The sequence below is a fragment of the Oryzias melastigma genome, linkage group LG7 (genome assembly GCF_002922805.2).
Source record: "Oryzias melastigma strain HK-1 linkage group LG7, ASM292280v2, whole genome shotgun sequence".
Taxonomy (NCBI): domain Eukaryota; kingdom Metazoa; phylum Chordata; class Actinopteri; order Beloniformes; family Adrianichthyidae; genus Oryzias; species Oryzias melastigma.
Window position 1 is genome coordinate 24,688,456 of NC_050518.1, and position 26,373 is coordinate 24,714,828.

General features: G+C 46.5%; 3 protein-coding genes and 1 long non-coding RNA gene across 11 annotated transcripts in view; 2 read left to right on the forward strand and 2 right to left on the reverse strand.

The window, feature by feature from the left end:
- The window catches only part of LOC112158911 (DENN domain-containing protein 2D), a 23,932-nt gene extending 19,545 nt beyond the window's left edge, over positions 1–4,387 (forward strand). For all 3 annotated transcript variants that reach the window (XM_024292602.2, XM_036212911.1, XM_024292603.2), the window contains 6 exons: positions 422–570; positions 652–823; positions 1,211–1,261; positions 1,336–1,417; positions 1,486–1,731; positions 3,382–4,387. In XM_024292602.2, coding sequence (XP_024148370.1) covers positions 422–570; positions 652–823; positions 1,211–1,261; positions 1,336–1,417; positions 1,486–1,731; positions 3,382–3,449 — 768 coding nt within the window. In that variant the 3' untranslated portion in view covers positions 3,450–4,387. The remainder of the gene's footprint in view (positions 1–421; positions 571–651; positions 824–1,210; positions 1,262–1,335; positions 1,418–1,485; positions 1,732–3,381) is intronic.
- Positions 4,388–5,963: 1,576 nt separating this feature from the next.
- On the forward strand, positions 5,964–16,531 carry stk38a (serine/threonine kinase 38a). Of its 3 annotated transcripts, none has more exons than XM_024292615.2 (14): positions 5,964–6,082; positions 8,385–8,522; positions 10,789–10,840; positions 10,934–11,056; positions 11,164–11,247; positions 11,321–11,444; positions 11,539–11,693; positions 12,213–12,324; positions 12,876–12,937; positions 13,282–13,399; positions 13,469–13,592; positions 14,765–14,860; positions 15,481–15,575; positions 15,644–16,531. In XM_024292615.2, the coding sequence occupies exons 2-14, from the start codon at positions 8,392–8,394 to the stop codon at positions 15,778–15,780; spliced, it is 1,413 nt and encodes a 470-aa protein (XP_024148383.1). In that variant the 5' UTR covers positions 5,964–6,082; positions 8,385–8,391; the 3' UTR covers positions 15,781–16,531. The 3 variants fall into 3 exon arrangements, with proteins under 3 accessions (XP_024148383.1, XP_024148386.1, XP_024148384.1); XM_024292618.1 differs by lacking the exon at positions 5,964–6,082 and adding an exon at positions 6,091–6,397; XM_024292616.2 differs by lacking the exon at positions 5,964–6,082 and adding an exon at positions 6,458–6,708.
- LOC118598975 lies at positions 8,356–15,483 on the reverse strand. Its single transcript, XR_004948228.1, has 2 exons — positions 14,908–15,483; positions 8,356–8,771 (listed from the first exon to the last, which is right to left on the reverse strand). It is a non-coding gene; the product is annotated as an uncharacterized LOC118598975 (long non-coding RNA).
- Positions 16,532–16,593: 62 nt separating the features above from the next.
- si:ch211-180f4.1 (uncharacterized protein LOC100144405 homolog) overlaps positions 16,594–26,373 on the reverse strand; it is a 9,980-nt gene continuing 200 nt past the window's right edge. The window contains exons 2-15 of one of the 4 annotated variants that reach the window (XM_036212909.1): positions 26,107–26,304; positions 25,812–25,972; positions 25,580–25,686; positions 25,365–25,510; positions 25,194–25,295; positions 24,938–25,122; positions 24,600–24,842; positions 24,406–24,528; positions 22,199–22,321; positions 21,704–22,118; positions 20,872–21,001; positions 20,619–20,794; positions 20,202–20,354; positions 16,594–18,686 (exon numbers count right to left, since the gene is read on the reverse strand). In XM_036212909.1, coding sequence (XP_036068802.1) covers positions 18,153–18,686; positions 20,202–20,354; positions 20,619–20,794; positions 20,872–21,001; positions 21,704–22,118; positions 22,199–22,321; positions 24,406–24,528; positions 24,600–24,842; positions 24,938–25,122; positions 25,194–25,295; positions 25,365–25,510; positions 25,580–25,649 — 2,400 coding nt within the window. In that variant the 5' untranslated portion in view covers positions 25,650–25,686; positions 25,812–25,972; positions 26,107–26,304 and the 3' untranslated portion in view covers positions 16,594–18,152. Of the gene's footprint in view, positions 18,687–20,201; positions 20,355–20,618; positions 20,795–20,871; positions 21,002–21,703; positions 22,119–22,198; positions 22,322–24,405; positions 24,529–24,599; positions 24,843–24,937; positions 25,123–25,193; positions 25,296–25,364; positions 25,511–25,579; positions 25,687–25,811; positions 26,305–26,373 lie in introns of all 4 variants that reach the window. The other 3 variants (XR_004948226.1, XM_024292585.2, XM_024292586.2) reach the window with 3 other exon arrangements.

The following is a 26,373-nucleotide window of genomic DNA, read 5'->3' on the forward strand; positions in this document are numbered from 1 at the left end:
CCTTTCATGAGAAAGTCGCCACATACATGTTAAAAACTAAAAAAACAGGATTTTAATCGGAGGGGACTTTAAGTTTTCACGTCCTCAGTCTCTCTTCATGTTCCATCAGATCACAAGCAGCGTTCATGAGAAAAGCTTGAGCTACACTCACTAACCCAATGCTTTAGAAGCAAAGAAGTTCTTTGGATCTTGTTTCTTAGTTTGAAGAGTTGATCTCTGACCTCTAATCAAGACGAACTAAACCCTGCAAACCTGCATGCCAATGTGCACAACATCTGACTGGAGTCCTTCCAGAAAGTCTTCAGCGCTCCTTGAATGGAAAGGGGCTTCTCGTTTGTGTCAGAAGTTTGTGGCTTCACCTACAGACCCTCAGGTCTCTGGCCCTGCCCTTTGACGCTAACCACAAACACGCTTCCTTCAGATCATCCGGCTGACACGCCCCCTGGACTCGTGGCTGGAGCACGTAGACTTCCTCACACTCTTCCGTTGCCTGACAGACGAGGAGGTGCTGTTGGTGTTCGCTGCTGCCGTTCTGGAGAGACGCATCGTTTTTATTGCCAATGAGCTCAGGTGCGCGCCCACACTCAGAGGAGTTGGCTTCTTTGAGCGGTGTGACGTGAGCTGGTGGTTTTAATGCCTCTCTGTCTGCAGCACACTGTCTCAGGTCATCCATGCCGTGGCGGCGCTCCTCTACCCCTTCACCTGGCAGCACACCTTCATCTCTATAGTTCCAGAAATCCTCATTGACGTGGTGATGGCGCCGACGCCTTACCTGCTGGGGGTACAGAAGCACCTGCTGGACCTGGTCACCGACCAGAGCGATGTGAGTTCCTGTGATGAAATAATCTGGAGACTCTGAACAGACAGCAGAACAGAAAGACGGCGCTTATTGAAAATGTAAATGTCGTATGCTCGTATAGCGTTTAGCTACCTTCCTTGAAGGCACAAAGCGCTTCACAGTCACGATCCATCACCCACAAACACACACATATACACCGACTGCCGAACACCGGCATCAACCTATAACCACCAGAGACAAGGTGGGGTTCAGTGTCTTGCCCAAGGACACTTCAGCACAGGCACAATGGGAATCAAACCAGAGATTTTCCAAACAGATGTTGACCACTCCACCTCTGCACCAAAAAAAACTAAACTTAAGCTTGTGACTCCTCATCTTCACACTGATGGTCTGCGTTTGTCTCTGATTCAGCTGCTGGTGGTAGACGTGTCCCAGAACAAGCAGGAGACCTTCCTCGTGTCTGTGAGTTCTCCAAGCAAACGTCCACTCTGTTCCCACATCCGAAATCTGTTCAAACGCTTCTGTCAAACCTGCAGATCGGAGACGAGGACGCCATCCTGCCCCCCAAGCTGAAGGCGGAACTCCTGGGGGCGCTGAGTGGCCGGCAGAAAGCCTTGGGTAAGTCTTCCAGAGTCTGAGGCACAGACGCCGCTCAGGTCTTTACCGCCGTTCCGTTGCTCTCTCAGGGGTGGAGGGGCTAAACAGGGTGGTGTCGGAGGCCTTCCTGCACTTCTTCGTGAGGACCGTCGGTCACTACGCCTCCTTCATCAAGTATGGAGCCTCCGGGCAGCACGGCGTCTTTGACAAGAGGGCCTTCTACAAAGCCATCGACTCCAAGACCACTCGACACTTTGTAAAGAAGTTCATCCAAACGCAGATGTTCGACCTTTTCATTCAGGAGGCGGAGCAGCAACAGCCTGGACCACAGCAGGGTGAGCACACGGCCAGGGCCGGTTCAGAGAGCTTTAGAATCTAGTGCAGAGCAAATGAGTAGACTACTAGACTACTCAGTGTTTTCTCTCTAGAAAGACTGCAGCTCAGATTTCTGTCAGTTCCAGGAGTTTTCTGAACTTTTCTGCAGACAGGCAGAGGAAAGCTTCTGTGTTCAGAGAGTTTACTTGAGTTCCATCCATTCATAAATACCATCTGAGGTATCCGCGAATGAAGGGAAGAGTAAAGAAAAAAACGAGAGGATTTGAAAAAATCCGTTGAAACTGGCCACCAGGCTTCATGAAGAGTTTTGCGAGTGATCCCATCAGGAAAGATCCAGCTGAGAAAGGTCACAGAAACACTGGAACATCTGTAATAAGACGAGGAGAGGCGAGTGAGTTGCTGCAACACTGACGTCTACATTCACCGATGAGAAAGTGAGAGTACAAAGGAAATGTTGACACTTTAGGTGGGGAGGATAACGTTTAGTTCCTCCTGGTCTAGAAGAGAGAGGGTTTGAAGTCTTAAAGACAGAGATGGTGGGTGCCTAAACCAGTAAACCAAAGGTTCAAAAGAAGAGGAACCATACATCTGTCCGGGACCGGGTCGCGGGGGCAGCAGTCTAAGCAAAGATGCCCAGACTTCCCTCTCCCCGGCCACTTCCTCCAGCTCCTCTCTGAGCCGCCACCTTATCGTGGTGAAGGGGTTTGAGTGCTCGAGTGATCCCAGGAACTGTGCTGTCTGGGTCTTCTGCCCCCGGTAGGGTCTTCCATGGCAGACAGGTCCAGGGTGACGAGCCAGACAAAGAGTAGTTCAGAACCCCTTCATGAGGCATCACATCAGAGATCCAGTTATGTCACCTGGAATTACTTCACCGGGGCTCCATCCTGTAGCTAGGCCTGGGATTGGGGCTCTTCCCACGGTCTCCGGTCTTGATATTAAATTGTTATGTCATCTTGAGGGGCAGGGCATCTGTCAAAACAAGTTTGATGGATGGTGTAGGGTCAAAGGTCACCTGTCAAAATGACTTTGATGGAAAGTATATTCTTATCTCTCTTTCACTTGATTTAATCTTGTTTTAATCCCAGAAACTAATGAAGGACAGAAGCTCCACGACTCATTGAAAGTTGAATAAACGATCATCTTCACTGTCTTTATTTTTTATTAGTTTAAAGCTAATGATGGTTAAGATGTGTGCTTTACATCCAGTTTGCAAATGACTCGATTAGTCGACTATTAAAATAATAGTTTGTGGAGGCTCTAATTTCTATATAAAATTGACCCTGTCAAACTACATTGTTACAGGTATATATACAGTTACCGAACCCTGATTCATGCGTACTGAGACTAGAATTTCACTACAGGCAAACCAACTTGTCACCATAGCTGTGTTGAAAAAACGGATCATAATAACAGCGATCTCCACTCACTTTTCCAGCATCATTTTGTTGTGGATGAGCGACAACAGCTGATTGTGTAAACGATGCACTCAAAGACCGTTTTAGACCCTGAAGTGAAGAAAAAGGCCTCCTCTGCCTTAAGTAGCCAGCAGGTGCCAAGTAAGGCACATTGGCCACACCTGCCAGGTGAGCGGGTTGACAGGATGGAAAAAGGTCCACTCACATTTGATTTTCCTTTCTTTTCTCTTTCAGGTATATTTCACAATAAGATCCGGGAATTTCAAGACAGAAAGAAAAAGGAAAAAACAAAGAAACACTAGTGTGTTTGTGTGTGTGAGTACGAAGTCGTGAGTGTCGTCAGTGTGGGTCCCTCTTGAATACATGTGTACGGTTGTTCCTATTGGTTGTGCAGCTGCTGCTAAGACGGAAACTGTCTCCTGCAGACGTGGACTCCATTGTGCCACAGAGACTGGTGACAAATATGAAAATGTGTTTTTTAGAAGCCGACCCTTCAAGAAGGAAGTGAGCCACTGTGAAAGGACCCATTTGCTTCTATTTGCTTCCTTCTTCTCCTCAGTGTACGGTTCTGTTAACCTTCAGTGTTAGGACCCCCCCCTCAAGGACCCCCACCACACACACACACAGACTGTCACGAGCTGCTGTCACTGTCAGAATGACCACTATATGCTGAAACCTAATGCTAGCAGACAAAACCGCAGGAAAAATGTCTGTCATTTGGACTGATGTATCATCTTAAGAAATAAAAAAATGTTTTGTTTTTATCTTTTTTGGAGGGTTACAAATGCACAAAAAATGACCACTAATGACCATTCTGTGATGACAAAAACCTTCTCCATGATACTAGAGGAAACAGTCTTGAACTTGGAGAAAAGCCTGCAGCTCTGCGGACCGCAGACCGGTGCTGCAGAATCGGCTCGGTTTTGGGGAACAATGACACCCAGATGAAATCTCATCATTGTCTTGTAACCAGAGAACCTGCTGTGACACATAAAGGTGTTGAAACTCTTCCTTCCTCATGAAATATAAAGGCTTACTTTGTCAGTTAGGATGGTAAAAATTAAAGCAGTTTGAGCAGAAAGTGACAGAATCATATCATGAAACATTTCAATCAACTGGAGACTTGTACCCCGCCCTTACTGCTGTGGTAGCTAGGATGCCCCCCACCCCAGAATGTACAGGATCATGTGGGTGTAGATAATAGGTGGATGGAAATAAAGTTTATATTTTCTGCTTTTTATTAGTCTGAGTTTTCTTTGTCTTGATCAGAGGTGGATGGAGCAGCTTTAGACGGAATTCAAATAAAATATTTAAATCAGGGGTAACGAGATGTCAATTATCAGAAATTAATGGACGTGGATGAAGCAAACCGTCCTCTGCTTTGTGTCAGTTCGTGCCTTCCTCTCGCTTATACCATGGTGACTTCAAGAAAAATAAATATATCTATACTTTAATTTTGTTATTTCTTAGGTTTCAATCATTCTGCACAGAAACTGGAGTTTGTGATACGTGTTGTAATGGAAATGACTGCTGACCCGGTGCTGCTGCACCTGGTTAAAACGAACCAGCGTGATCCAAAGCATCATTTCATCTGTTTTTGTCCAGATGATGAAGCACTAGTTTTTCTCACTAAAACAAAGTTTCCTAGATCACTTTGATTGAAATATTTACCATTAACTCTGATCAATAAATGTGGTCCAACAAACAAACTTTTTCTTTCATCAATAATAATTAAGATATTTATCAACAATCATTCTGTATCAAGCAACAAGTAAGAAGGACAGACAACGAACTTTAATTACTTAGACAAGGGGTGTCAAACTTAATCGTACAAGGGGCCAAAATCCAAAACAGACCTCAGGTCGCCTGCCGAACAAGATAAACATTTATTGATCACTGTAGAACTAAATTTTTAAAACTTTAAAACTGTAACTTTTTGGCATAATTATGAACTCGATATATAGCATTACCTTTGATAATGCTGGTGTGAATGCTGCAAGCTGAATTTAGCTGCTGAAGATGCTGAAATTGATTGCTAAAAATGCTAAAGCTGATAGCTAATTTACTGAAGCTAAAAGATGAAAACGCTGAAGCCTGCTATAACATTAGCTAAATGCCAAATTAGCCTATTAAAACAAACAAACAAAAACAAACTAGGTTAGCCAAAACTGCTAGCATGTAACTGAAATATTAGCTAAGCAATCTAAAAAATAGTCTAAAAAATCTTGGTTAATGCCAAAATAGTCCAAAAAGTTATAATAATAAAAAGGCAGGAATATTATTCCAGAATAAATCAACTTGAACCTTAAATAACTTTCAATATTTTACTCTCCATAAAAATATGTTTTGTCAGAAATAAGCACAAGACAACATCAGGCCACTAATAACAATAAAATAAAATGATCTGGAGGGCCGGATAGAATTATCTTGAGGGCCGGATCCGGCCCCCGGGCCGTGACTTTGACACATGTCCTCTTAGTGGTTTGGAAAAATAAAATTTGTGCCAATTAAGAATTTTTTTAAATGTTGCTTTAAAATGTTTATGTAATAATAATAGAATTATAACAGTGTTATATGTGTCTATATGTATAACGCATTCAATCTGTTTTGTGTTAATCTGCAGCACATAGAAGTTCCTTTCAAATAAATAACTTTTTATTTTTGCAAAGCTTTTGCATTTTTCTTCAAAGCCAAAGAGCCACAATGGAGGTTTGATGTTGTTGGTTTCAAATAAAAAAATCTTTACAATTTTGCTGTAAATAAAGTAAAACGCATTTCAATTGTTTTCACTGAAAAGAATCTAGATGTTCGCCAGGTAGAACTGGGTGTCATGACGTGTCTGAGCCGCTAGGTGTCCGCCGAGCTCAAAAGCGGAAGGCTATAGCGTCCCACGACAGTAGAAGAAGAGGCGCCCCAAACCGCACCTTCGACCAAGGTAAGCGAACAAAGACGAAGTCCGCAAAAGCTGACAGAAACTTCCCCAAGTTACTGTGTTTGATGGTTTCTTCTGTTGAACGTGTTCTGGACGGAGGAGGAGCGGTTTCCCGCCTCGCAGCTCTCCGTTTATTTGAGAAGTCCTCAGCGCGCAGTCGCAGCTAACCGGCTAACTTTCTCTATTTACTCGGAGAACTTCGAGCTGCCCAGTCTAAGCCAGTTTAAAAACTACTTCCTGTCAGGACTGCTGCAATAAAAGCACAGACTTCAATCCCAGCCACAGATCGCATCTCCAGTTCCGCCGACTTTTACTGTGGTGAGGACTTCCGGTGGCGCTCGCGCTGGCCGTGTGACGCTTTACCTAACCAGGAACTTTAATCGCTAACTAGCTGGCTAACTAGTGTTAGCTGGTTAAGAAGAATGTTATCGGTGTAGCGAGTTCCGAGCCTCGCAAACCAGGTTTTCTGGTTTTTCTGAGTCAGCGCGGCGCTGATATGCGACGATCCGGAGTTTGATGCGTCGTTTCACGGATTTCTGTTCGACCCAAACTAGCTGCGTGGATGGGTTCCAGGTCAGGTGAAGGAGCTGGGTTTTAGTTGGAACCCGGGGAGACGAGCCTCGGTTCGGGTGAGTGTCCCGTGGTCTCGCGGAGGAGTTCACCCCTCTTCACAGGTGTGCTGCAAAAGTACGTTCCCCTCCAGAATGTGTTTCCCCGCTCTCAGAAATCGTTGATTTGTTTCATAATACTCGTATTTTGACCCAGAAAACATGAAAAGAAGATGGATGATCAAGATATACTTTATTGTGGAGATTTTGTGAGTTTATTTTTATATTTACATTTTCGTCTACATACTTTAGGTAAAACAACAACAGCTTCTTGTGTTAAAAAAGAAAAAAATGACCTTTGTTTGACTAAATTATGATTCAAAAAAATGCTATCTATGAAAGTGACTTTATGATGAAAGCATGTAACAACAGATAATTATTAAATCTTTGTCGTTTCTACTACATATTATTGGGGACAGGCTGGATCAGCAGCGGTCCGACAGAATCCGTCTCCCCTTCTCGATTTACGTGGAATATGCGGTTAAAAACAATCAAACATGACTGTAAACTCACAAAAGTCCCTGAATAAAGTCTGTCGTTATGATCCACCTTCTTTGTACACTTCTCTTTTTAGAAAATATGACTGTTTGTTTGGAGGCGAATCAATGATGCCTAAGAGCAGGGAAACGGATTCTGGGGGGGACGTACCTCTGCATCACACCGGAATCTGGAACTTCTCTGTTCCTGGCTGGAGCAGCGGCTGTTGGACTCTTTGAGTCCAGCATCTCAGCGCGTGACAGCCACCTTTCTTGGTGCTTTACCCTCCTCCACTTCCCTCTTCAGTCACTCAGGAGGAGAGAAACTTCCTGCAGACTCAAAGTGAAACTGGAATCAGAGTAGTCAAAGTTTTTACAAACAAAGCCTCCAACCTAACCTTGTTATTGTTTGTCAAAGACAGGGAAACGCTCAGTTTCATAATCATTAACCCAGTACTACAATGCTGCTGCCATCAGTAGGTTCCTGTGTTGTCACAGATGTCCACACATTCACTCCTTCAGGTTTAATCACTCTTCTGTAGATCTGAACTGTATTAGTGAGACAGATCAGAAAAAATCATATTTTAGAGATTGAAGTTTAAAGGGTGTTTTGTTTCTCATCACTGTGATTCCTGCCCACAAAGATGCAAATAAACATCTGTAATGAGAGCTTTCAGCGTCTGCTCAGGCCGATCAGACACATCTGTGACCCTGAAAGGGTCATAAACGGGTTTAGAAACTGGTATCTATACATAAACATTCATTTGTGTCGGTTGTTCTAGTTTGGTGACAGTGATCTGCAGACCTCCAGCAGCAACAATCTGCTCTTGACATGTTTCATCTGCTAAAATCAGCTGATCGAACTGAAACTGTCCGTTCAGTCTAACAGCGTTATGAAGTGATGTCCACGTGGTGTGAAGACCACCTCCAACATGGCGGACCTGCGCTCTGGTGACCTCACAGGAACAATAACCAGAGGTTTTTGACCTAGAAGGCTGCTGAGCTTTCTGACTCTGACGAGCATCATAACCTAAAAAGGCCACAGTCGGCTATAGATGAAAATACAAACATGACGGCTGCAGTTCTGGATGTTGGAGGACTCATTCTTCACACTTTGCTTCAGTAAAGAGTTTAAAACGATACGATTTAGCAAAATCAAACAGGAAAACGAAGAAAGATGAAGTGCAGTAGCTGCATAAATGACACGTTTTAATTTTCCAGGTAGAGCATGGCAATGACCGGACAGAGCTCGTTTTCCTCCATGAGCAACCACACCAAGGAGCGGGTCACCATGGCCAAGGTGACCCTGGAGAACTTCTACAGCAACCTCATCGCCCAGCACGAGGAGAGGGAGATGAGGTGAGCCGCTCCGAGGAGTCCCGATGAAGCATTCCCAGAATTCTCTGCAGTCTGTGAGCTGGAATGCTGGTTGTTGTTTGGGGGGGAGCTTGAAGAGGTTCTTGCTTCATCAGGGTGTGGCTAAATGAAGAATGAAGAAATGCTGGGCCACTTCCTGTTGTGAAAAGTTGATGCAGATCAGTCAGTCTTCTGTTGAGGGTTGCATGAACAGACCGTTGAAATGCTGTTCCCCTCTGCAGCATCCACAGACTGTAAAAAAGAGATGGACAAAGCGAGAGTGACGTCACCAGTAGGAAATGCGTACTTCCAGCTCTCGCGAAACGAAGCCATTCTTCCATGTTGGAGCCAGACGACAGTGATTGGTCAGAGTCTCGTTTCTATGGCAACTACTGCTGCCAATCATGACTGAGCTTGTTGAAGCCACACCCCTCCTACTGCAGCGGCTCGTAAGAATTGGAGGTGGGGCCAGTGGGCACCACTGAGGCATCTGATTGGTCCGTTTATAACTTGAATAAGTGGTGATAAAGAAAAATATTGTGGGGAAAAAGAAGATTAGGATTATGAAGAAGATGTCCATGTTCAAAGTTTCTTAATCTTTGACCAATCTCCAACTCTGGATTAGTGCACATGCATCACTCTCTTTTTTAAATTGTTTTTTTAGTAGTAGTATCGGTTTTGTTTCATTTAACCAAAAGACAACACCAGAGCAAACTGTTTACACACATTTGGTTTATTAGTTACCGATGGGATTACTGCACCAAAATGTTTGTAATGAAGGTTTTCTGTGGCCTAGTAATTGTTATTTAATCACTGAAATTTGAACTGTTATTAATAATTTCGTTACTGACTAGGATTTAGTTTTTTCTCCATCTGTTGGGCTGAGATGAGGCAGAGAAATTGCTCTAATTTTTTAAATGCAAAGTCTTAAATTTAACTTGAGGAAACATGTAGGAACATAAATCCTTTTTTAATTAGAGTCTTTGTTAAAACTACTGTCGTAGATATTTTATTTACCTTTGAAAATGTGTGGAGAATGTGACTTTTCCCCTCATTTGTCGTCAGTAAACTCAACAAACATTTTTAGATTAATTGGTCGATCTGGATCATGGAGGACGGAGGCCGAGCTCTGACATGTTTACACCGTCATGAGTGTTTGACTGCAGCGCGTTGGGTTTCACGAGGAGTCTAGTCATGCTGGAGTTTGGACAGAACTCTGACGCGGTACTCGTGTGCCGAGCCGTGGCCAGTGGTCCGCTGCACCCCGACCTTAAAGTGTACGTCGTCATTACAAGGACACATCAGTATTATTGATAGCTTTATTTTAGTGTTTCAAAGGTTTCCGTGTACATACTTTATTTCTCCCTCCTGGTTATCGATAAGAATTCCAGATTGATGAGTAGTTTGGCTCAAATCCTGACGATCCTCTCCCCTGTTCAGTACAAATGGAGACTCTACTTAACCAGACTGAACATTAATAGTCACATCTCACTGGTGTTACTGACGGCATAAACAACAACAACTACTATAATAGCAGTCCAGTTTGAGGTGATGGTGTTTGACTGGAGCTGCTGGGGAGTCGACCGTCTGGCTGTGGCTCAGCGTCTGCAAACCGTTTGACTAATGACAGAGCTGCCATGATTAGTTAATTAATCGACGAGTAATTTAATAGTCGATTTGTCGTTACTTTGTATTAGATGGAGTTAGTGTAATAAAGATGAACAAAGTTGTGAGCGTTCAGGACCTAAAAAGTCATTGCGTTAGTGAGACCAGAACTTTGTCTTTAGTGAAAACACTTCCTTGTTTCAGATGCCGACCTCATTATCAGGAATATACTGTCCATCAAACTCATTTTGACAGGTGACCTTTGACCCCATATGTCCTTTATATATATAAAATTGTTGCGTCATCTTGAGGGGCGGGGCACCTGTCAAAATGAGTTTGATGGTCAGTATATTCCTGATCTCTCTCACTTGATGTAATCTTGTTTTAATCCCAGAAACTCATGAAGGACAGAAGCTTCAGGATTTATTCAAAGTTTAATAAACTCTCATCTTGATTGTCTTTATTAGTAGTTAGTTTAAAGCTAATGATGGTTGAGATGTGTTTTTTGCATCCACTTTGGACATGATCCAATTAGTCAACTAATCGGATAAAGTAATCTGATTAGTCGACTATTAAATTAAGAATTTGTGGCGGCTCTAAATGACAGACGAGTGTGATGAAGGTGTTGGGAGGATGAAGCAGAACTAATGATCCGTGTCTGCAGGCAGCAGAAGCTAGAGAAGGTGATGGACCAGGAGGGCCTGGCCGATGAGGAGGTGAGCCCCCCCCCCCGCAGCATCGTCTCCTAATGAGATCGTCTTCTCAGCTCCAAAACTAAAACTCAAGAACTTTGGTTCTCTGATGCACAGAAACGGATCCGTCGCTCTGAACACGCCAGGAAAGAGACGGAGTTTCTGCGTCTGAAGCGAACTCGGCTGGGCCTGGAAGACTTTGAGTCCCTGAAGGTGATTGGCCGAGGAGCATTCGGAGAGGTAAGAGGGGCGTCGTTCTCTTTGTGTCCATCAGGGGGTGCTGTCCCCTCGGTCCTGCAGATGAAGGCCTCGAGGTGGGACGTTCACGCTGACCGCTGTCCCTGCAGGTCCGCCTGGTGCAGAAGAAAGACACGGGTCATGTTTACGCCATGAAGATCCTTCGCAAAGCTGACATGCTGGAGAAGGAGCAGGTGAGACTGATGATGACCGTGGTTATTCTGTCCATCGTTCTTTCCTCCTTGAACTTGGTTCGTCTGTCTGCAGGTCGGTCACATCCGTGCTGAGAGGGACATCCTGGTGGAGGCAGACAGCCTCTGGGTGGTCAAGATGTTCTACAGCTTCCAGGACAAGATGAACCTCTACCTCATCATGGAGTTCCTTCCAGGAGGTAAGTCCAGGTGCAGGTTCTCTCAGTGCAGTCCTCCCAGTGAGCCCGGGACCCGCAGCTGTAGGGGTTCTGATGACGTTCTGATCCTCTGAAGGGGACATGATGACCCTGCTGATGAAGAAGGACACTCTAACAGAAGAGGCCACTCAGTTCTACATCGCAGAGACGGTGCTGGCCATCGACTCCATCCACACGCTGGGCTTCATCCACAGAGACATCAAACCAGACAACCTGCTGCTGGACGCCCGGGTGAGTTCCGTCTTCATCCTCCTCCTGCCTCATCGTTTCAGGAGATGTGCTGGGATGCACACGGGAGAGGGGGTTTGCAGGTCTTCAAACCTTCGTCTTGGTGAAGATGTTAAACTCCACTCTTAGGTTCACTAAAAACCTTTAAACCAAAGACTTGAAGGCCTCTCCATTTCAGCTCAGGTAACAGGTCAGAAACATTTCTGTTCCTCATTTCACTGTCATGCAGCCGTGGTGCTGCTGATTGGTGCAGGGAAACGACAGGAACTAACGACGCTAGCAACTGTTGCTAAGGACTTTTCTGACAACACTGTGATATTCACCAGTTTATAACTGATCTCTTAGCCTCCATAATCATAGTTTTGCTTCTATAGCGCAAGATGACATCGGGCCATTGAAAGGAATGAATAAAATGACCCGGCGGGCCGGATCCGGCCTCCGGACCTTGACTTTGACACTCGTGACCTACAGACTCGGACTGCTGCTGAAGTAACACAGTATCTGTTTGTTTGGTGTCTCCAGGGTCACGTGAAGCTGTCGGACTTCGGTCTGTGCACGGGGCTGAAGAAGGCTCACTGCACGGACTTCTACAAGAACCTGAACCACAGCCTGCCCAGCGACTTCAGCAAGCAGAGTCAGCAAACCTTTTTGTTCCCGTCTGTGAATCTCCGGCTGGTTCATGCTCCAGAGGCTGCAGACCTCACAACATTTCAGCAGCTCCTCCTCTACAGTTTTGATTGTAGTCTGGAGGAGGCGGAGCCTCTCCTGTGAGCTGTAGGAACCAGGTGCCAGTCTACCTGAATGTGGGAGGAGCCGTGAAGTCTGCTCCTCACAGAGGATGAACCAGCCTTCCCTGACACCTCCATTACTTTATATTAGCTAGTGTGTGAGAGTCACAAATGACAGAAACCTCTGAAAACAGAGCGAGTCGTCATCATCAGGAGAAGAGCATCAGCAGGTCGCGACATCTGATGTAACGAGGGAGGAGAGGTCGAGTTCTATCGCTTTATCTTCATCCCTCTCACCTCAGACCGCTGCTTCCTGCTGGGGATGTACTGATGACTGTTTTAGGTAGTAAAGGGGAGCTGGTTAGTTAAACCAGGTCATGAACAGCAGCGGGGGGGGGGGGCAATGTGTGGGCTTCCAGCAGGGGGCAGCAGCATCTAACCTGCCGTCTCTTCACAGCCTTCCAGAACATGAACTCCAAGAGGAAGGCAGAGACGTGGAAGAGGAACCGGAGACAGCTGGTAGGTTTGAATGCATGGAGGATGGGCGGACAGTCGGTGTCAGGAGAACCAGAGGCTGCATGTCCACGTCTGGGGTTCTGATCAGACCTAAAGTTTGTAGAACTGGGACTGAACTGCGGCGTCCCTGAAGGAGCAGCTGATGGGAAATCATGTTTCCTCGTTACTCAAGTGTTGACTAACGCTCCTGTTTTGGCTCCTCGTCACATTAAGATGAATTCTCCAGATTCTAAAGTCCGTTTTTAGTTTCCAGAGTTTGGTCCGTTTCTCCTGCTGTCCTCAGACTCCATCACGCTGCTCTGCAGCTTCAGCAGAACCTTCTTCAGCCTCTCTCTGCTCTCCTTCAGGCCTTCTCCACGGTGGGAACTCCAGACTACATCGCTCCAGAGGTCTTCATGCAGACTGGCTACAACAAGCTGTGTGACTGGTGGAGTCTGGGCGTCATCATGTACGAGATGCTGATTGGTGAGCAGAGACAGGCATCCGCCGCCGCCCACCCCTCCGTCGCTCGGCCTAACGCTCCTGTCCCTGCAGGTTACCCTCCGTTCTGCTCAGAGACGCCTCAGGAGACCTACAGGAAGGTGATGAACTGGAGGGAGACGCTCACGTTCCCCCCAGAGGTGCCAATTTCAGAGAAGGCCAAAGACCTCATCCTCAGGCAGGTTTCACTGATGTCTTTACCAAAGCTCCTGGTTTTAGAAACTTCATGATGACATGAAGATGTGATTTTAAACTGGATTCTTGATGTTTAATCCTTTTAATCACCAGTGACGTCTTAATAACGCACGCTCTTCAACCTGCTGTCTGATCCAAAATAAATCGACTGATTCTGATTCAGAGAGAATCAGCTTGAATGTTTCCTCGTAAATGTTACATATGAATGCAGAGCTGCTTTTCTCAGCTTCAGGATGGTTGGAATTAATGTTGAGGAGTTATGATAATCAGAAAAATGCAGACACTAAAGAGCCGGTTTTATCCCTAAAATTCCATTTTTGTCTACTTTTGAAAGTACCTCTGTTACTTTCCATTTAAAAGACCACCTGCTTGGTTATTTGGGATCATTGTAATCAGCACAGCCTCTCCTATGTGACTCTACCTTTATTTAGTCATTTCTCAATCTTACATTCACACACGAAACGGAAAATCGTACAAAAACAGAAAATTCCATCTTCAAAAATGGGATTCAGTGAAAACCTCAACAATGTTTAACAAACGTTTTGGATGTGATTTCATAAAAACAAGAACAAAATGTGTCAACAAATTAATAAACATGTTTTGAATGAAAATACAAACAACAAAATCACAGATTCCTTTGGGTCACAAATATGAATGTTTTCTGTGGATCGAACATCACCGACCTCACAGCTCCATGATGGGATCTTTCTGATGAGACTTCAGCTGCAAGGAAGCCCCAAAAATATACATTTATTTCCTGTTTATTTGACTTTTGTCCTGAAATTCTTTTTCTTCTTTTTTTTTTTTATTTCCTCAATGTTTAGACGACGCCTGTTTGTTATTGAAGAAGATTCATGTCGGTCCCCATCCCAAAATAAAGCAATAATTGGCTTCAGCTCTGTTAGGCTCCGCCCCCATAGCACGGCCTGGCAGCTGTCAGATCAACGCTCATCTCCCACCTTATTTATTGAAATAAAAGATCGCTTTTGTCCAAAAACTACAAATAAAGGCGTCCATCAGAGTGAAACACTCGAATCTCATCTGTCAGTGGAAACCCGGTCGTCTGGTACCGTCTCACAACAGTGAGATGCTGCCGGATCTCTGACCCACACCAGAACATGGTTCTGAGAGTCACGGCCCGCCTGTTGGTTGCAGGTTCTGCTGTGAGGAGGAGCACCGGATCGGAGCTGCAAGCGTGTTGGAGATCAAGTCCAACCCGTTCTTCGAGGGGGTGGACTACGACCACATCAGGTGAGTTTGCAGGGATGCATATAAGCGCTAGCGTTAGCTTAGCTTACCTGTTCGATGATCTCTCTTCATCCAAGAGTTCTGCAGAGATGGCACTGGACACGTTTGACTTTTATTTTTTGATGTTTTCCTCTCTTGAGCTCTGTTGGCGTGTTGCTATGGTGACTGAGTCTTCCTAAAACTTCCTGTGACGTTATTACTGACCCCGATTAGCACTACTGCACAAATGTCAAAGAGAACGGCAGACGCGGCGTTAGAACACACCGTAGTTTGAGTTTAAAAATAAATAATAATAAATAGGGGTGTAATGGACCACGAATAATCTGGTCTGTACCGATCACGGGTCACGGTTCGGCCCACACTTGTCCCGCGTTCTAAGGCTGTTGTTTCATGTTCAAACGTGTGATTATATATTTTTACATTTTTACATTTTTTTCAAAAAAGTAATTTTAGGATTTTATCTAGTTTCTTTTACGTCTTACTGATCTGAAAAATGATCCGGACCGTGACTTTTGTGATCCGTTACACCCCGATAATAAAGAAACGACCAATTGACTGTTGGCGTCGTGATGTCCACCAGCATCGCTCAGCTCCTCCTTTGTGACGTCCCGCTCTGCTTTCAGAGAACGACCCGCCGCCATTCCCATCAACATCAAAAGCATCGACGACACCTCCAACTTTGACGAGTTCCCAGAGTCTGACATCCTCACCCCTACAGGTACCCCCTCCCCTCCCCTCCCCGGTTCTGGTTCTGTTCTCTCTCTTCACCTCGTGTCTGTCTTGCAGCCACTCAGGTGTCCAATCACAGCGAGGCGGACCTGAAGAACAAGGACTGGGTCTTCATCAACTACACCTACAAGCGCTTCGAGGGCCTGACGGCGCGGGGCGCCATTCCGTCCTACATGAAGTCAGGAAAGAGATAAGCCCCGCCCACCGCCGCTCCTCTACGTCCCGTCGGCCTTCGCTCTGTGGGTTTTGCCCCCCAGCACCAGCACCCCTACATTCCCCCTAAAGCATCAGTTCTGTTGGACCCTTGAGGGGGCGGGCTCCTGCCTCAGCAGAACTTTCCCTGCGGGCCAAAGCGGGTCAGAAGCACCAACCAAAGCCAGAGCTGACTCCGCCCCCTTCAGGAAAACGACTCTTTAGACGTTGACTTTTGCACACCCCCCCCTGACAGTATGACAGTAGGATTCCGTCTTCACGGCGACCCATTCAGCACCTTAATCGGACTCGCTGGGCTCGGCTTGGTTTTAGGTTTTAAAGCAGCTTTTATGCCGGAGTTTCTGTTTCTGAGGGTTTGGAACCGTTCACACAAACCTCTGGAACCTGCTTCTCTGGACCGGGTCGACACGCGTCCTGTCTGTGGACTCTGTTCTGTTACTGTGTGCACGGGTCGGGTCCACAGAAACACTTTATGCGGGAGCAGGACTGAAAGCACAGACTTACGGTGAGCAGTGAACGCACCATCCAGAATGCTGTCCTCAGAGCTTTTCTGCCCGGCAACAGCAACCTTCAGTTTGTTTCTGCAAAAGGTTTTAACTTTAAAGATGATTTTTATTTCTAATTTTAATGTGTGTGTGCGTGTGTGGGGGGGTGACTTTATTTAAACCGCTGCTGCAGTGCACGCCTCTGTAATGTTTCTGCTGTTTGACAATGAAGAACTCTGCACTTAAAGCGTGCGCTCCTCACTCACACCAACGCCTCAGAACCAATCACAGCTCAGCGTGACAAACAGGAAGGATTGTGGGGATTTATAAAGATTATATTCTGACAGATTACACTGTGGAACGACAGAAATCTCTAGGATTCCCCTGCATGTCCAGGCCAGCAGGGGGGCGCTGCTGCAGGTGGAGTTCCTCAGGGTCTCCTCTGCAGACGGCCATCTTTCCTGAGTGATCCTTCTCTGACGGAAAGACGAGTCCTCTGTGCAGTCGGGGTTCTGGGGGGGACCCTCGAACCTCCGCCTGGACCAGCAGAGAACCTCGTTTGTCTGCTGGTGTCTGGAATTGTATGAACTCTGCAGATGTTCCAGTTTATGATGGAAACTCCGACACGCTTAGAACCGGGCCCTCAGGGTCAAGTGGAGAACGGGTCTTCTGTTCTGCTCCACAAAGGAGAAAGAAAACTACAAAATCCAGCACAGACCAGCATCCTGAGGGTAAATCCACGTTGGAGAACTTGTGCGGAGACGTAACAGTCTGCAGGTTCCTACAAAAGTGCTAAGTCAGCAGTCCTACAGGTGAGTGCAAAGGTGTACAGACACAGGAAGCAGCGTGAAGTCACAAGTGCTTTCATTCATGCATCATGGTGTTTCTGAGGTTAAAGGTCACATATCGGGGGGGCTGCACTTTCATGAAGAGGACAAACTGGACTGGTTACCTGATGGAGAAGCGCTCAGTTCTGTCCAGAAACGGATGTTTGTGTTTTTGGTCAGAATCATCAAACCTGTGAGAACATGAACATGTTTTTCTTCTCTCACTGTTAAAGTTTTCTGATCTCTGGGGTTCCTTCATCAGCAGAGCGTCTCTACGTCTATCTCCGTCTTGTTGAGCATGTAACTTGATCTAAATCTTGGGTTCCTCGAGCTTTCTGTACTTCAGAGAACAAACAAACAAACCCTCACATGAAAACTAGAAACACCCACAGGAGAGGAATGGACCGACTGTCTGGGCTGTAGAAACGGTCACACCAGAACTTTGACTGACTGTTTCTCAACTTCAGTCATACAACTTTGACCTTTGACTGTTTCTGGACTTTAGTTTGATCACCAGAACTTTGACCGACTGTTTCTGGGCTGTAGAAACGGTCACACCAGAATTTTGACCGACTGTTTCTGGGCTGTAGAAACGGTCACACCAGAACTTTGACCGACTGTTTCTGGGCCGCACAGACTGACCGGTTTCTGGACACCAGAAGACGTTTTCTCTGGTGAAACTGCAGTTCCATCGTGATCCTGTCGTGATCGTCAGGATTAAGTTCTAGATTACCGATCACAGTGAGCCGACTAACCTTTTTTTTTGGGGGGGGGGTGAAACGGTGACCTTTAACCTCAGGTTTTTATAGTGGCTGCTTGTGCTGCGTTCATGTTCCCTGGGAAAACTCCAGGAGAGTGCAGGTCGGTGCTGCTGTCTGTGGGACATTCATGTCACAGGTGTCAGACATTCAGAAAAGTGTAACCCCGCCCCCCCATCTCGTTAGATCGGCTCTCATTGGATGTCCGGGGGGGTCAACCCTAACTCTTCCGCCCTGCCATCGTTGCTGGTAGCTTTGGTCCAACCGTCCACCTATAAACCAGCTACCACATGTAAGTCTTGGTGGTGTTGATCTGACCCGCCCCCATGTCCTCCTCGCCCCGCCTCCCCCTCTGCCGCGCCTCCTCCTCCTCCTTGTCCTCTTTCTCCTTCTCGGCTTCGCTCTCCCACAGCGTGATGAGCGGCGGGTACAGCTCGTTCAGCGGTATGGAGGTGGCGTGCTGCATGTACGTCTTCAGCGAGTGGCCGCAGGTCTTGTGCTGCTGCACCCGCCGTCCCATGTACACCACCAGCAGCGCCATGATGGACAAGGCGAACATGGAGCCCATGACCGCCGCCAGAGCCACACTGCTGCGCCGCGACGCCACCAGCTCCACAGAGAAACCCGCCTCTTTGGTGGTGACGTTCAGGCAGGAGGTGTAGGAGGGGCCAGGGGGGAGGGGCGGTGAGGAGGGTGAGAGGGGAGCGGGGGAGGAGCTTGGGTTTGTAATGGGGGAGGAGGACACCGTCAGACAGACGTGGTACTCCGTCGCTGGGAGGAGGTGGGTCAGGTTGTACTCCTGAACGTCAGCTGGAACCTGAATCAGAGGAGAGATCCAGAACAGGTAGACCCTAGTCAGCATGGACAGGTGTGAACGAGGAAGACAGGTGACTGAGCGCACAGGTGAACCGCGGAGGAGATGAGACTGACGGACATGCAGACAGAAATCCAGATTCAGGTTTTCTTAGGGGTTTTCCCTCAACGAAAAGGAAGGTCTAAGTCACATGTGTCACGGCCCGGGGGCCGGATCCGGCCCTCCAGATCATTTTATTTTATTGTTATTAATGACCCGATGTTATCTTGCGCTCATTTCTAACTCGTATAATTTTGACAAAATATATTTTATGGAGAGAAAAATATTAAAAGTTATTTAAGATTTAAGTTTATTTATCCTTGAATAATATTCCTGCCTTTTTATTATTCATAATTATGTTAAAAAGTTACAGTTTTAAAAAACTATTTTGGCATTTACTAAGATTTTTTAGGCTATTTTGGAGTTTAGCTAATATTTCAGCTACACGCTAGCTGTTTTGGCTCATTTAGGATAATTCACCTGGACACTAGAGAGATAAACTCAGGAAATGACCCCACCAACGAGTACAGTTACTAAGGAGAAACGAGCATGATGGGAAGAATGACATCATCCTTTTTCTCCAAGGACTGCTTCTTGCTTTGCTCCTTTGGTTTGGAAGGTTACAATATTCAAACAGAGAAACAAACTACAGAACTTCATCAGAGGTTTCAAATAATTAACTATTTTGAAATGTTTTCTGTTCAAACAGTACCCTTCCTTGCTGCTAGGGGCAGTATATCGAGAAACTCCCACATTCATGCTTTGGAAAGGAGATAGGTGATCAAACAGCTCATCTATATGCTACAGCTTGGGTTAACATTTTAAAACACATTTAAACAATGATAAGAATAAAATCATTTCTTTCACACTAACCAAAGTTTTTTATGTATTTATTTTTATTTTTATTTGGCTAATATTTTAGCTGGTCATCAGCTTCAACATTTTTAGCTAGTAGCTTCAGCATCTTCAGCAGCCAAATTCAGCTTACAACATTCACACTAGCATCATCACAGGTAATGCTATATATCTAGTTCATATTATGATAAAAAGTGAGTTTTAAAGTTTTAAAAATGTAGTTTTAGAGTGTTCAATAAACGTTTATCCTGTTCGGCCCGCGACCTAAGGTGTGTTTTGGCCCCTTGTGTGATTGGTCTAAGGACAGGGATGTCCATTTTAGTTTAGTTTAACAACCAGCTGTCGTTTATATTTTATGACTGGTTGATGTTTTTGGACATTTATAGCTATGAAGCTCGTTGAGACAACTGTGTTATGTAATTGAGCTATTTACTTGAACTGAATATCCATGACACTAAGAGACACCAATGAACATCTCAAACATGTTTCTCCACACAGAAGGTCTCAGCCGGGACTTGAACCAGCGCCTTCTTACTGTGAAGTGAGAGTGCTGACCACTACACCACAGATGGAAACATGACAGACAGACGAAGGTGAAGACGTTCTCCATGAGGCTCCACCCACCTCTGCAGTGTAGCTTATCTGAGGGTTGTCGATGTGAACAGTGGCGCTGGTCCACCAGGAGAGGGCGGCGCCCTGGTGGAGTTGGCCCACAAATGAAGCATCTTTACGGGGGGAGAGCTTCCATCCCAGCACCACGGACTGGGCATGAACCACCTGAGGAGGAAACGGGAGGATTCAGGTTTCATTGAGTTTCAGGTTTCACGAGGATTCAGGTTTCATGAAGGTTCAGGTTTCATAAGAATTCAAGTTTCATGAGGATTCAGGTTTCATACGGAGTCTTGGGTTCCTGAAGGTCTCTTCTGACAGCGTCTAACATGCTAACGAGTATCTCCAGCTGCTCCACAGTAATGCTGGGAAAACGAGGCTGGAACCTCTAATGTTGTTGCACACAAACAGACTAAAACCGGCTGCAGGTACCTTCGTCAAAACCACGAGAGAGTGTCCGGCGCCGGAGGAGTTGACCAGCCGAGGATGCTCTCTGCTGGGCTCATCACTCCACCCCCTCCCCCCTCCAAACCCTCTGGAATCCACTGAGACGGAGACGCTCTTCGTGTCGGCTCCTTCCAAGTTCCAGGCCACACAGGTGTACACACCTGAAAGGTGTGAGAAGACGTTCATAAGCAAGTCAGAAGAAGAAACATCAAATCCAGGAAGTGAAGCTCAACCCGACCGGCATCGGAAGGCTCGGCGTGTTCGATAACCAGCGCTCCGGGCTCTGACAGGCGGTGCTTCTTCTTCATGCTGTGCAGGCCACGCCCTCCCTCTGAAATGATTGGTGCAGCCACACCCTCAGAACTCACCTGAGGGGTAAGAGAACTTTGCTTGAACAAACGTCATGTTGGTCAAATGTTTAAAAACCGACACAAACTTCCATCATCTCTGAGGAGACGTTTTGAGGTTTGTATGAAAAAATGTCAGAAACTACCTAAATCCAGTAAAGCTGAGAGATGTTTACAGGAAGTTACTTAGTTATATCTCAGAACCTATTTTAGTTTTTGTTAGTGATGATAATAAAACAGGAAAACGCTGCAGGTGGAAGAGAAGAGTTTCGTTTTTCTCTGCTCTGCATTCAGATCTCATCAGGTGTTTTATTTGCTTCCATATGACATAGAATCTATCGCATAGATTCTATGTCATGGATTCATACAGTTTATGTCATACATTCAATGTCAAAAATAGTTAATATTTTTGTATTAGATTCTATTTCATAATTTCATAGAATCTGTCGTATATTCTCTATCATAGATTCTTAGAATCCATCTAATAGATTCTATGAATCTATGTAATATATTCTATGTCATAGATTCTATGACACATTTTATGTCATACATTAATACAATTTATGCAATAAATTCTATGTTATAGATTCATAAAATCTATGTCATAGATTCTATTGCATAGATTCTATGTCATAGGTTTGTTACAGATTGTATGTCTGATACTTTTCCACACACAAACATCTATTTATATACACACATACACCCCCCCACACACACACACACCTTGTCTCCGTTTGGTGTGATCCAGTAGAACTGAGGGGCGGGGTCAGCGTCTGCCCAGCACTCCAGCGTGATTGGCTGTCCCGCACTGATGTTCAGGGTTGCTGGGAAGGCTTGAGGGGAGATGTGAGGCAGGCAGGTGTTGGCTCCGCCTCCACCCCATCCAAAGGCCACCACCTCCTGTAGCTCCTGGCCAATCAGGTGCGACGGGGTGGAGCAAAGAGTGATGGAGGACTCCAGCAGCTTCAGGTGGGACTGGTTCCCAAAGTGAGGCCCCCAAGAGGTCAAACAGTCACAGCGTAGGGGGTTGGAGTGAAGAGACACCTCCTCCAGGGACGGGAGGGATGAGAGGAGGTCCCCAGAGAGGAGGCTCAGCTGGTTGTTGTGGAGGAGGAGCGTCCTCAGGGAGGAGAGGTTGCTGAAGGAGGAGAGAGGAGACATGAGGGAATGGTGTGGAGGTCAGGAGCCGGTCACATCGGAGCGGAGCGTCATGGTCACCTGAAGGCCTGGGGGTCGATGTAGGACAGCCTGGGGTTGTTGCAGAGCTCCAGTTTGCCCATTTCTGGAAGGTTCTGGAAAGCCGCTTGCTCCACCATCACCAGCTCCTCCAAGTTATTCAGACTGAAGCAAGAAGGACAAAAACAGCAACAACCAGTGAGACAAACCTGATCCATAAAGAGGACGGACCTTCACTGGACCAAAGACCAGAACCTGCTGCGGCTCTAAAATGAAACTTCTCTTTATTTGCTTATAAAACTGATGTGTTTACAAGATTTTATTGACATATTTAAACAAAGTTACTTTGGTTAACGGGAGAGTAGCACAGAAACCAAACATTTCAAAAAGATTAGGGGACGTAGCAGAAAAGAGCTACTAATTAGTATCTGAACCCTGAAGTTCTCCCTCCTAGAAATCCTGGAGGTTCTCATCTTATGTCCTCTATGAGAGACAGAATCTTAAAAAATCTGATTGTTTGATTTTTTAAAATAATCTATTTGTATATTACTGCTGCAAATACATATGTGAAGACCTGAGAACATCAATGTTAATGTGTGGTACAGAGAGTAGTCTTTGTGGTTCTGCAGCTCAAATGTTTCCTGTAGTTCTTCTCCAGGTTTGTACTGCAGGAGGGATTCTGGCCCACTCCTCCTCACAGATCTCCTCTAGATCAGTCAGGTTTCTGGGCTGTTGCTGAGAAAAACAGAGTTCCCTCCAAAAATGTTCTATTGGGTTTTGGTCTTAGACTGGCTAGAACACTCCAGAACCTTGATCTGCTTCTTCCAGAACCACTCTTTGGTTCTCCTGGCGGTGTGTTTCGGGTCGTTGTCATGCTGGAAGATCCAGCCACAACTATCTTCAGAGTTCTGACTGAAGGAGGTTGTTCCCCAAAATCTCCTAATACACGGCCCCGCCCACGATCTTCTTCAAACAGCATGATGCTACCACCCCCATGCTCCTCATCATTCTTCTTCCTCCAAACACGTTGAGTGGAATTCAGACCAAAAAGTCACATGACTTTCTCCCATGATCCTCTGGATCATCCAGATCATTTGACCTGGGGTCCAGATCCAGCCACTGGGTGATTAGATCCGACCCGCCAGATCATTTTATTTTTTCGTTATTAACAGCCCGATGTGATCTTGTGATGGTAACAGATCACAGCACATTCTCATTCCAAAGTCGTCACATTTGATGTTTGGTAAATGATCCTTCTGGATCAAAAATGGACGTCTTAGTGTCCCCAACTTGTCGTTTTTAGACATCCAATTTACTAAAGTCTCCCCAACCTCCAGGCCGCAAACCGGTACCGGTCCGGTACTGGGACGTGAATCCTAACCCCTTACCGGACAGTCAGTACCAGACGTGGCTCAGTACTGGTTCTGGACACGGATCAGGCTAGGGTTAGGGTACAGGGTTCAGATACTGGTACCAGCCGCATCCCGAGGTTCAGTCCGCATTAAAAATTCACGTTTTTAAAGTTTTAACATTTTAGTTTTAGAGTTCGATAAATGTTCATCTTGTTCGGCCCGTGACCTAAGGTGTGTTTTGGATTTTGACCTCCTGTGTGATCGAGTTCGACTGATGCAGACGGTCGTTGGCAAACTTAAGAACCTTCTGTACCATGAATGACTTCAAACCATGACGTCTGAGCGTATCAGTAACCATGGATACGACGGTTTCAGGTCATTGACCAGCTCCTCCCGTGAAGTTCTGGGCTGAGTCTTCACCTTTCTTAGGGTCTCTGAGACCCCACCAGGTGGACTAACAGGTCTGTGAGGGTCAGAACTCTAGCTGATGGACGGCGGTTCAAATACATTTTTGCTGTAGTAACATACAAATAAATCATTTGAAAAAATCGTACGTGATTTCCAGTTTTTTTTATTTTTAATTCTGTCTCTCACAGTGGACATGGACCCTGTTTGGTTCTGACCCGACGGTTTCTGAACCACCAATAGATTTGTGATTCATAGACCAGCAGTGGCTTCAACCTGTTTTGTATCTAACAGAACAGACTGATGTGGATACTTCTAGGTCTTTGAACACACTTTATTGCGGATACAAAGAGGGCTTACTCCCATCGACTGCATTAGGGACTCCAATCGTTACTGCCAATGCAAGGCTGGACACGGAGAAGTTGGACCAGGAGAACCATCATGATCATGTTAATGAAAGGAGGATGTTGAGTATCTAGATTTCACACCAACCTGAGCTCCTCCAGGTGCTGAAGGTTCTGGAAGTCTCCCTGTTGGATTCGACTGATGGGGTTCTTGTTCAGATCCAAGAACTTGAGGTTTGTAAGCATGCTCAGGGCGTCCCGAGGAACTGACCTGCAGAGAGAACAAGAGTCCATCCACAACAAGAGAAACAACGAAGAGCTGAACCTCAAACACAGACGCACCTGAGGCGGTTGTCGTAGAAGGAGAGGCTCTCAAGGTAGTCCAGGCCCTTAAAGGCAGCTGAGGGCACCGACACCAGACCCATTCCAGCTAGGACCAGACTGTGGAGGTGGGAGAGAGGCAGGAAGTTCTTCTCTTCTAGACCGAGGATGGGGTTCTCCCCAATCATCAAGATCTCTAGGGACGGCAGGGCCTCAAACCAGCGGCTGTCGATGGCCACCAGCCGGTTGGAGTTCAGATGGAGCCTGAAGAACCACAGAAAGGAAACACGTTTTTAGATTAAAAAAAAAACAAAGTTTCTTCAGTGAAGAATTAGTAGATCTGCAGAGTCCACTGATACCGCAGCAGGTTTGTGAGGCCGGAGAAGGCCTTGGGTCCAATCGAGGAGATGTGGTTGTGGTTGATGTAGAGCTCCTCCAGACTGGACAGATTCCTTAGACCAAAGTCCTCCAGCTCCTCAATCTGGTTCTCCTCCAGGTACAGAGTCACCAAGTGGCCCAGAGAGAAAAGCCCCATGGAGCTCACCTGAAGAGGGAGACAAACCTCCAGCAACAGACTCTGAGAGAGAGACCGATGTTCCGCCTAGCTGCGGTCACCTGTGTGAAGTGGTTCTGGGACAGGTCCAGTTCAGTCAGATTGGTCAGACTCTGCAGTTCGGTTGTGATGGAGGAGATGTTATTGCTTTGCAGAAGCAGAACCTGGAACCAGAACAATGTTCCATCATCTCCCTGCTGCGTGGCATCACTGGGACGTTGCTGGATGCTCACCTGGGTGTCGGCGGACAGGTTGGCAGGCACCCTGTGCAGGTGTAGCTCGTTGCAATCAACCGTTTTGGCGTGGTGGTAGACGGACTGCGGCGTGAACCACGGCCTGGTCTCACACACGCACTGCAGAGGACACAGCTGCCTGGCGGCTGACCAACAGACATGTGCCCATCAGTGGAGCCGGCACAGCGGGAAACCCTCTGAGCGCCGGGCCTTACCTTCCAGAGACACACCAACCACGGCGAACGCCCACGACGCCATCAGGGGGACGAGCAGGGCAGCCGCCATCGTGCCGGGAGGAGACGGCGAATCCGCAGGAAAATCTCTGGAGAGATTTGAGCAGGAAAATGTTACAAACATGTTTCCCATTTCTGCCCGACTGCACGGCACACCTCGTCTCCATGGCAACCAGCCAGGAAGTGAGGTAGGGAAGAAAGGGGAGGGGTTGACCTATTAGCTGCTCTCTGATTGACTGTATGAAAAACAGCATGTGAGGATTCGCTGCTCCTCCCCTGGCTCCTCCTCCTCTGGCTCCTCCTCCAGCTCAGCTCATGGAATATTGATGAGAAGCATCAAATATTGAAGCATCTTGTTAACGGTCCTGTCCTCAGCTGTGATTAGAGGAGCAGCAAAGTGTCTCTGTGAGGAACATCTGCTGGAGACTTCAGCTTAGAAAGATCCAACAACACAATCCGAAGTCTGCGGCTGCATTCTGATATTCAAAAGTAGAAATTAAAAAAAGTACCAAGAGGAGGTCCAGCAGGACCAGAGCTTTCCTACAATCTGAGCAGAACGGTCTGACCTCCAGATGTTCGGCTGCGGCCTTCAGCTCCGCCGAGCCTCCATCAGTTCTGCTGAAACGGAGGCTGAATGTTTGCTCCCTGCAGCTCAGCGGTTACCATGGAAACCGGAGCAAACTCTGACCTACTTTCCCTCACAGGAGCTGATTACACAAGAAGAAGGGGGGGGTCAGAGGACCGCGCAGAACCTGAGCGACCCCCCCCCCCCCCCC

What these genes read in the sequence shown, in the direction of transcription:
- stk38a (XM_024292615.2), top strand. Translation starts at nt 8,392, where the DNA reads ATGGCAATGACCGGACAGAGCTCGTTTTCCTCCATGAGCAACCACACC. An exon ending in CAGCGACTTCAGCAAGCAGA is followed by an intron (nt 12,325 to 12,875) that starts GTCAGCAAACCT and finishes GTCTCTTCACAG; the next exon opens with CCTTCCAGAACATGAACTCC. An exon ending in GCCAAAGACCTCATCCTCAG is followed by an intron (nt 13,593 to 14,764) that starts GCAGGTTTCACT and finishes TGTTGGTTGCAG; the next exon opens with GTTCTGCTGTGAGGAGGAGC.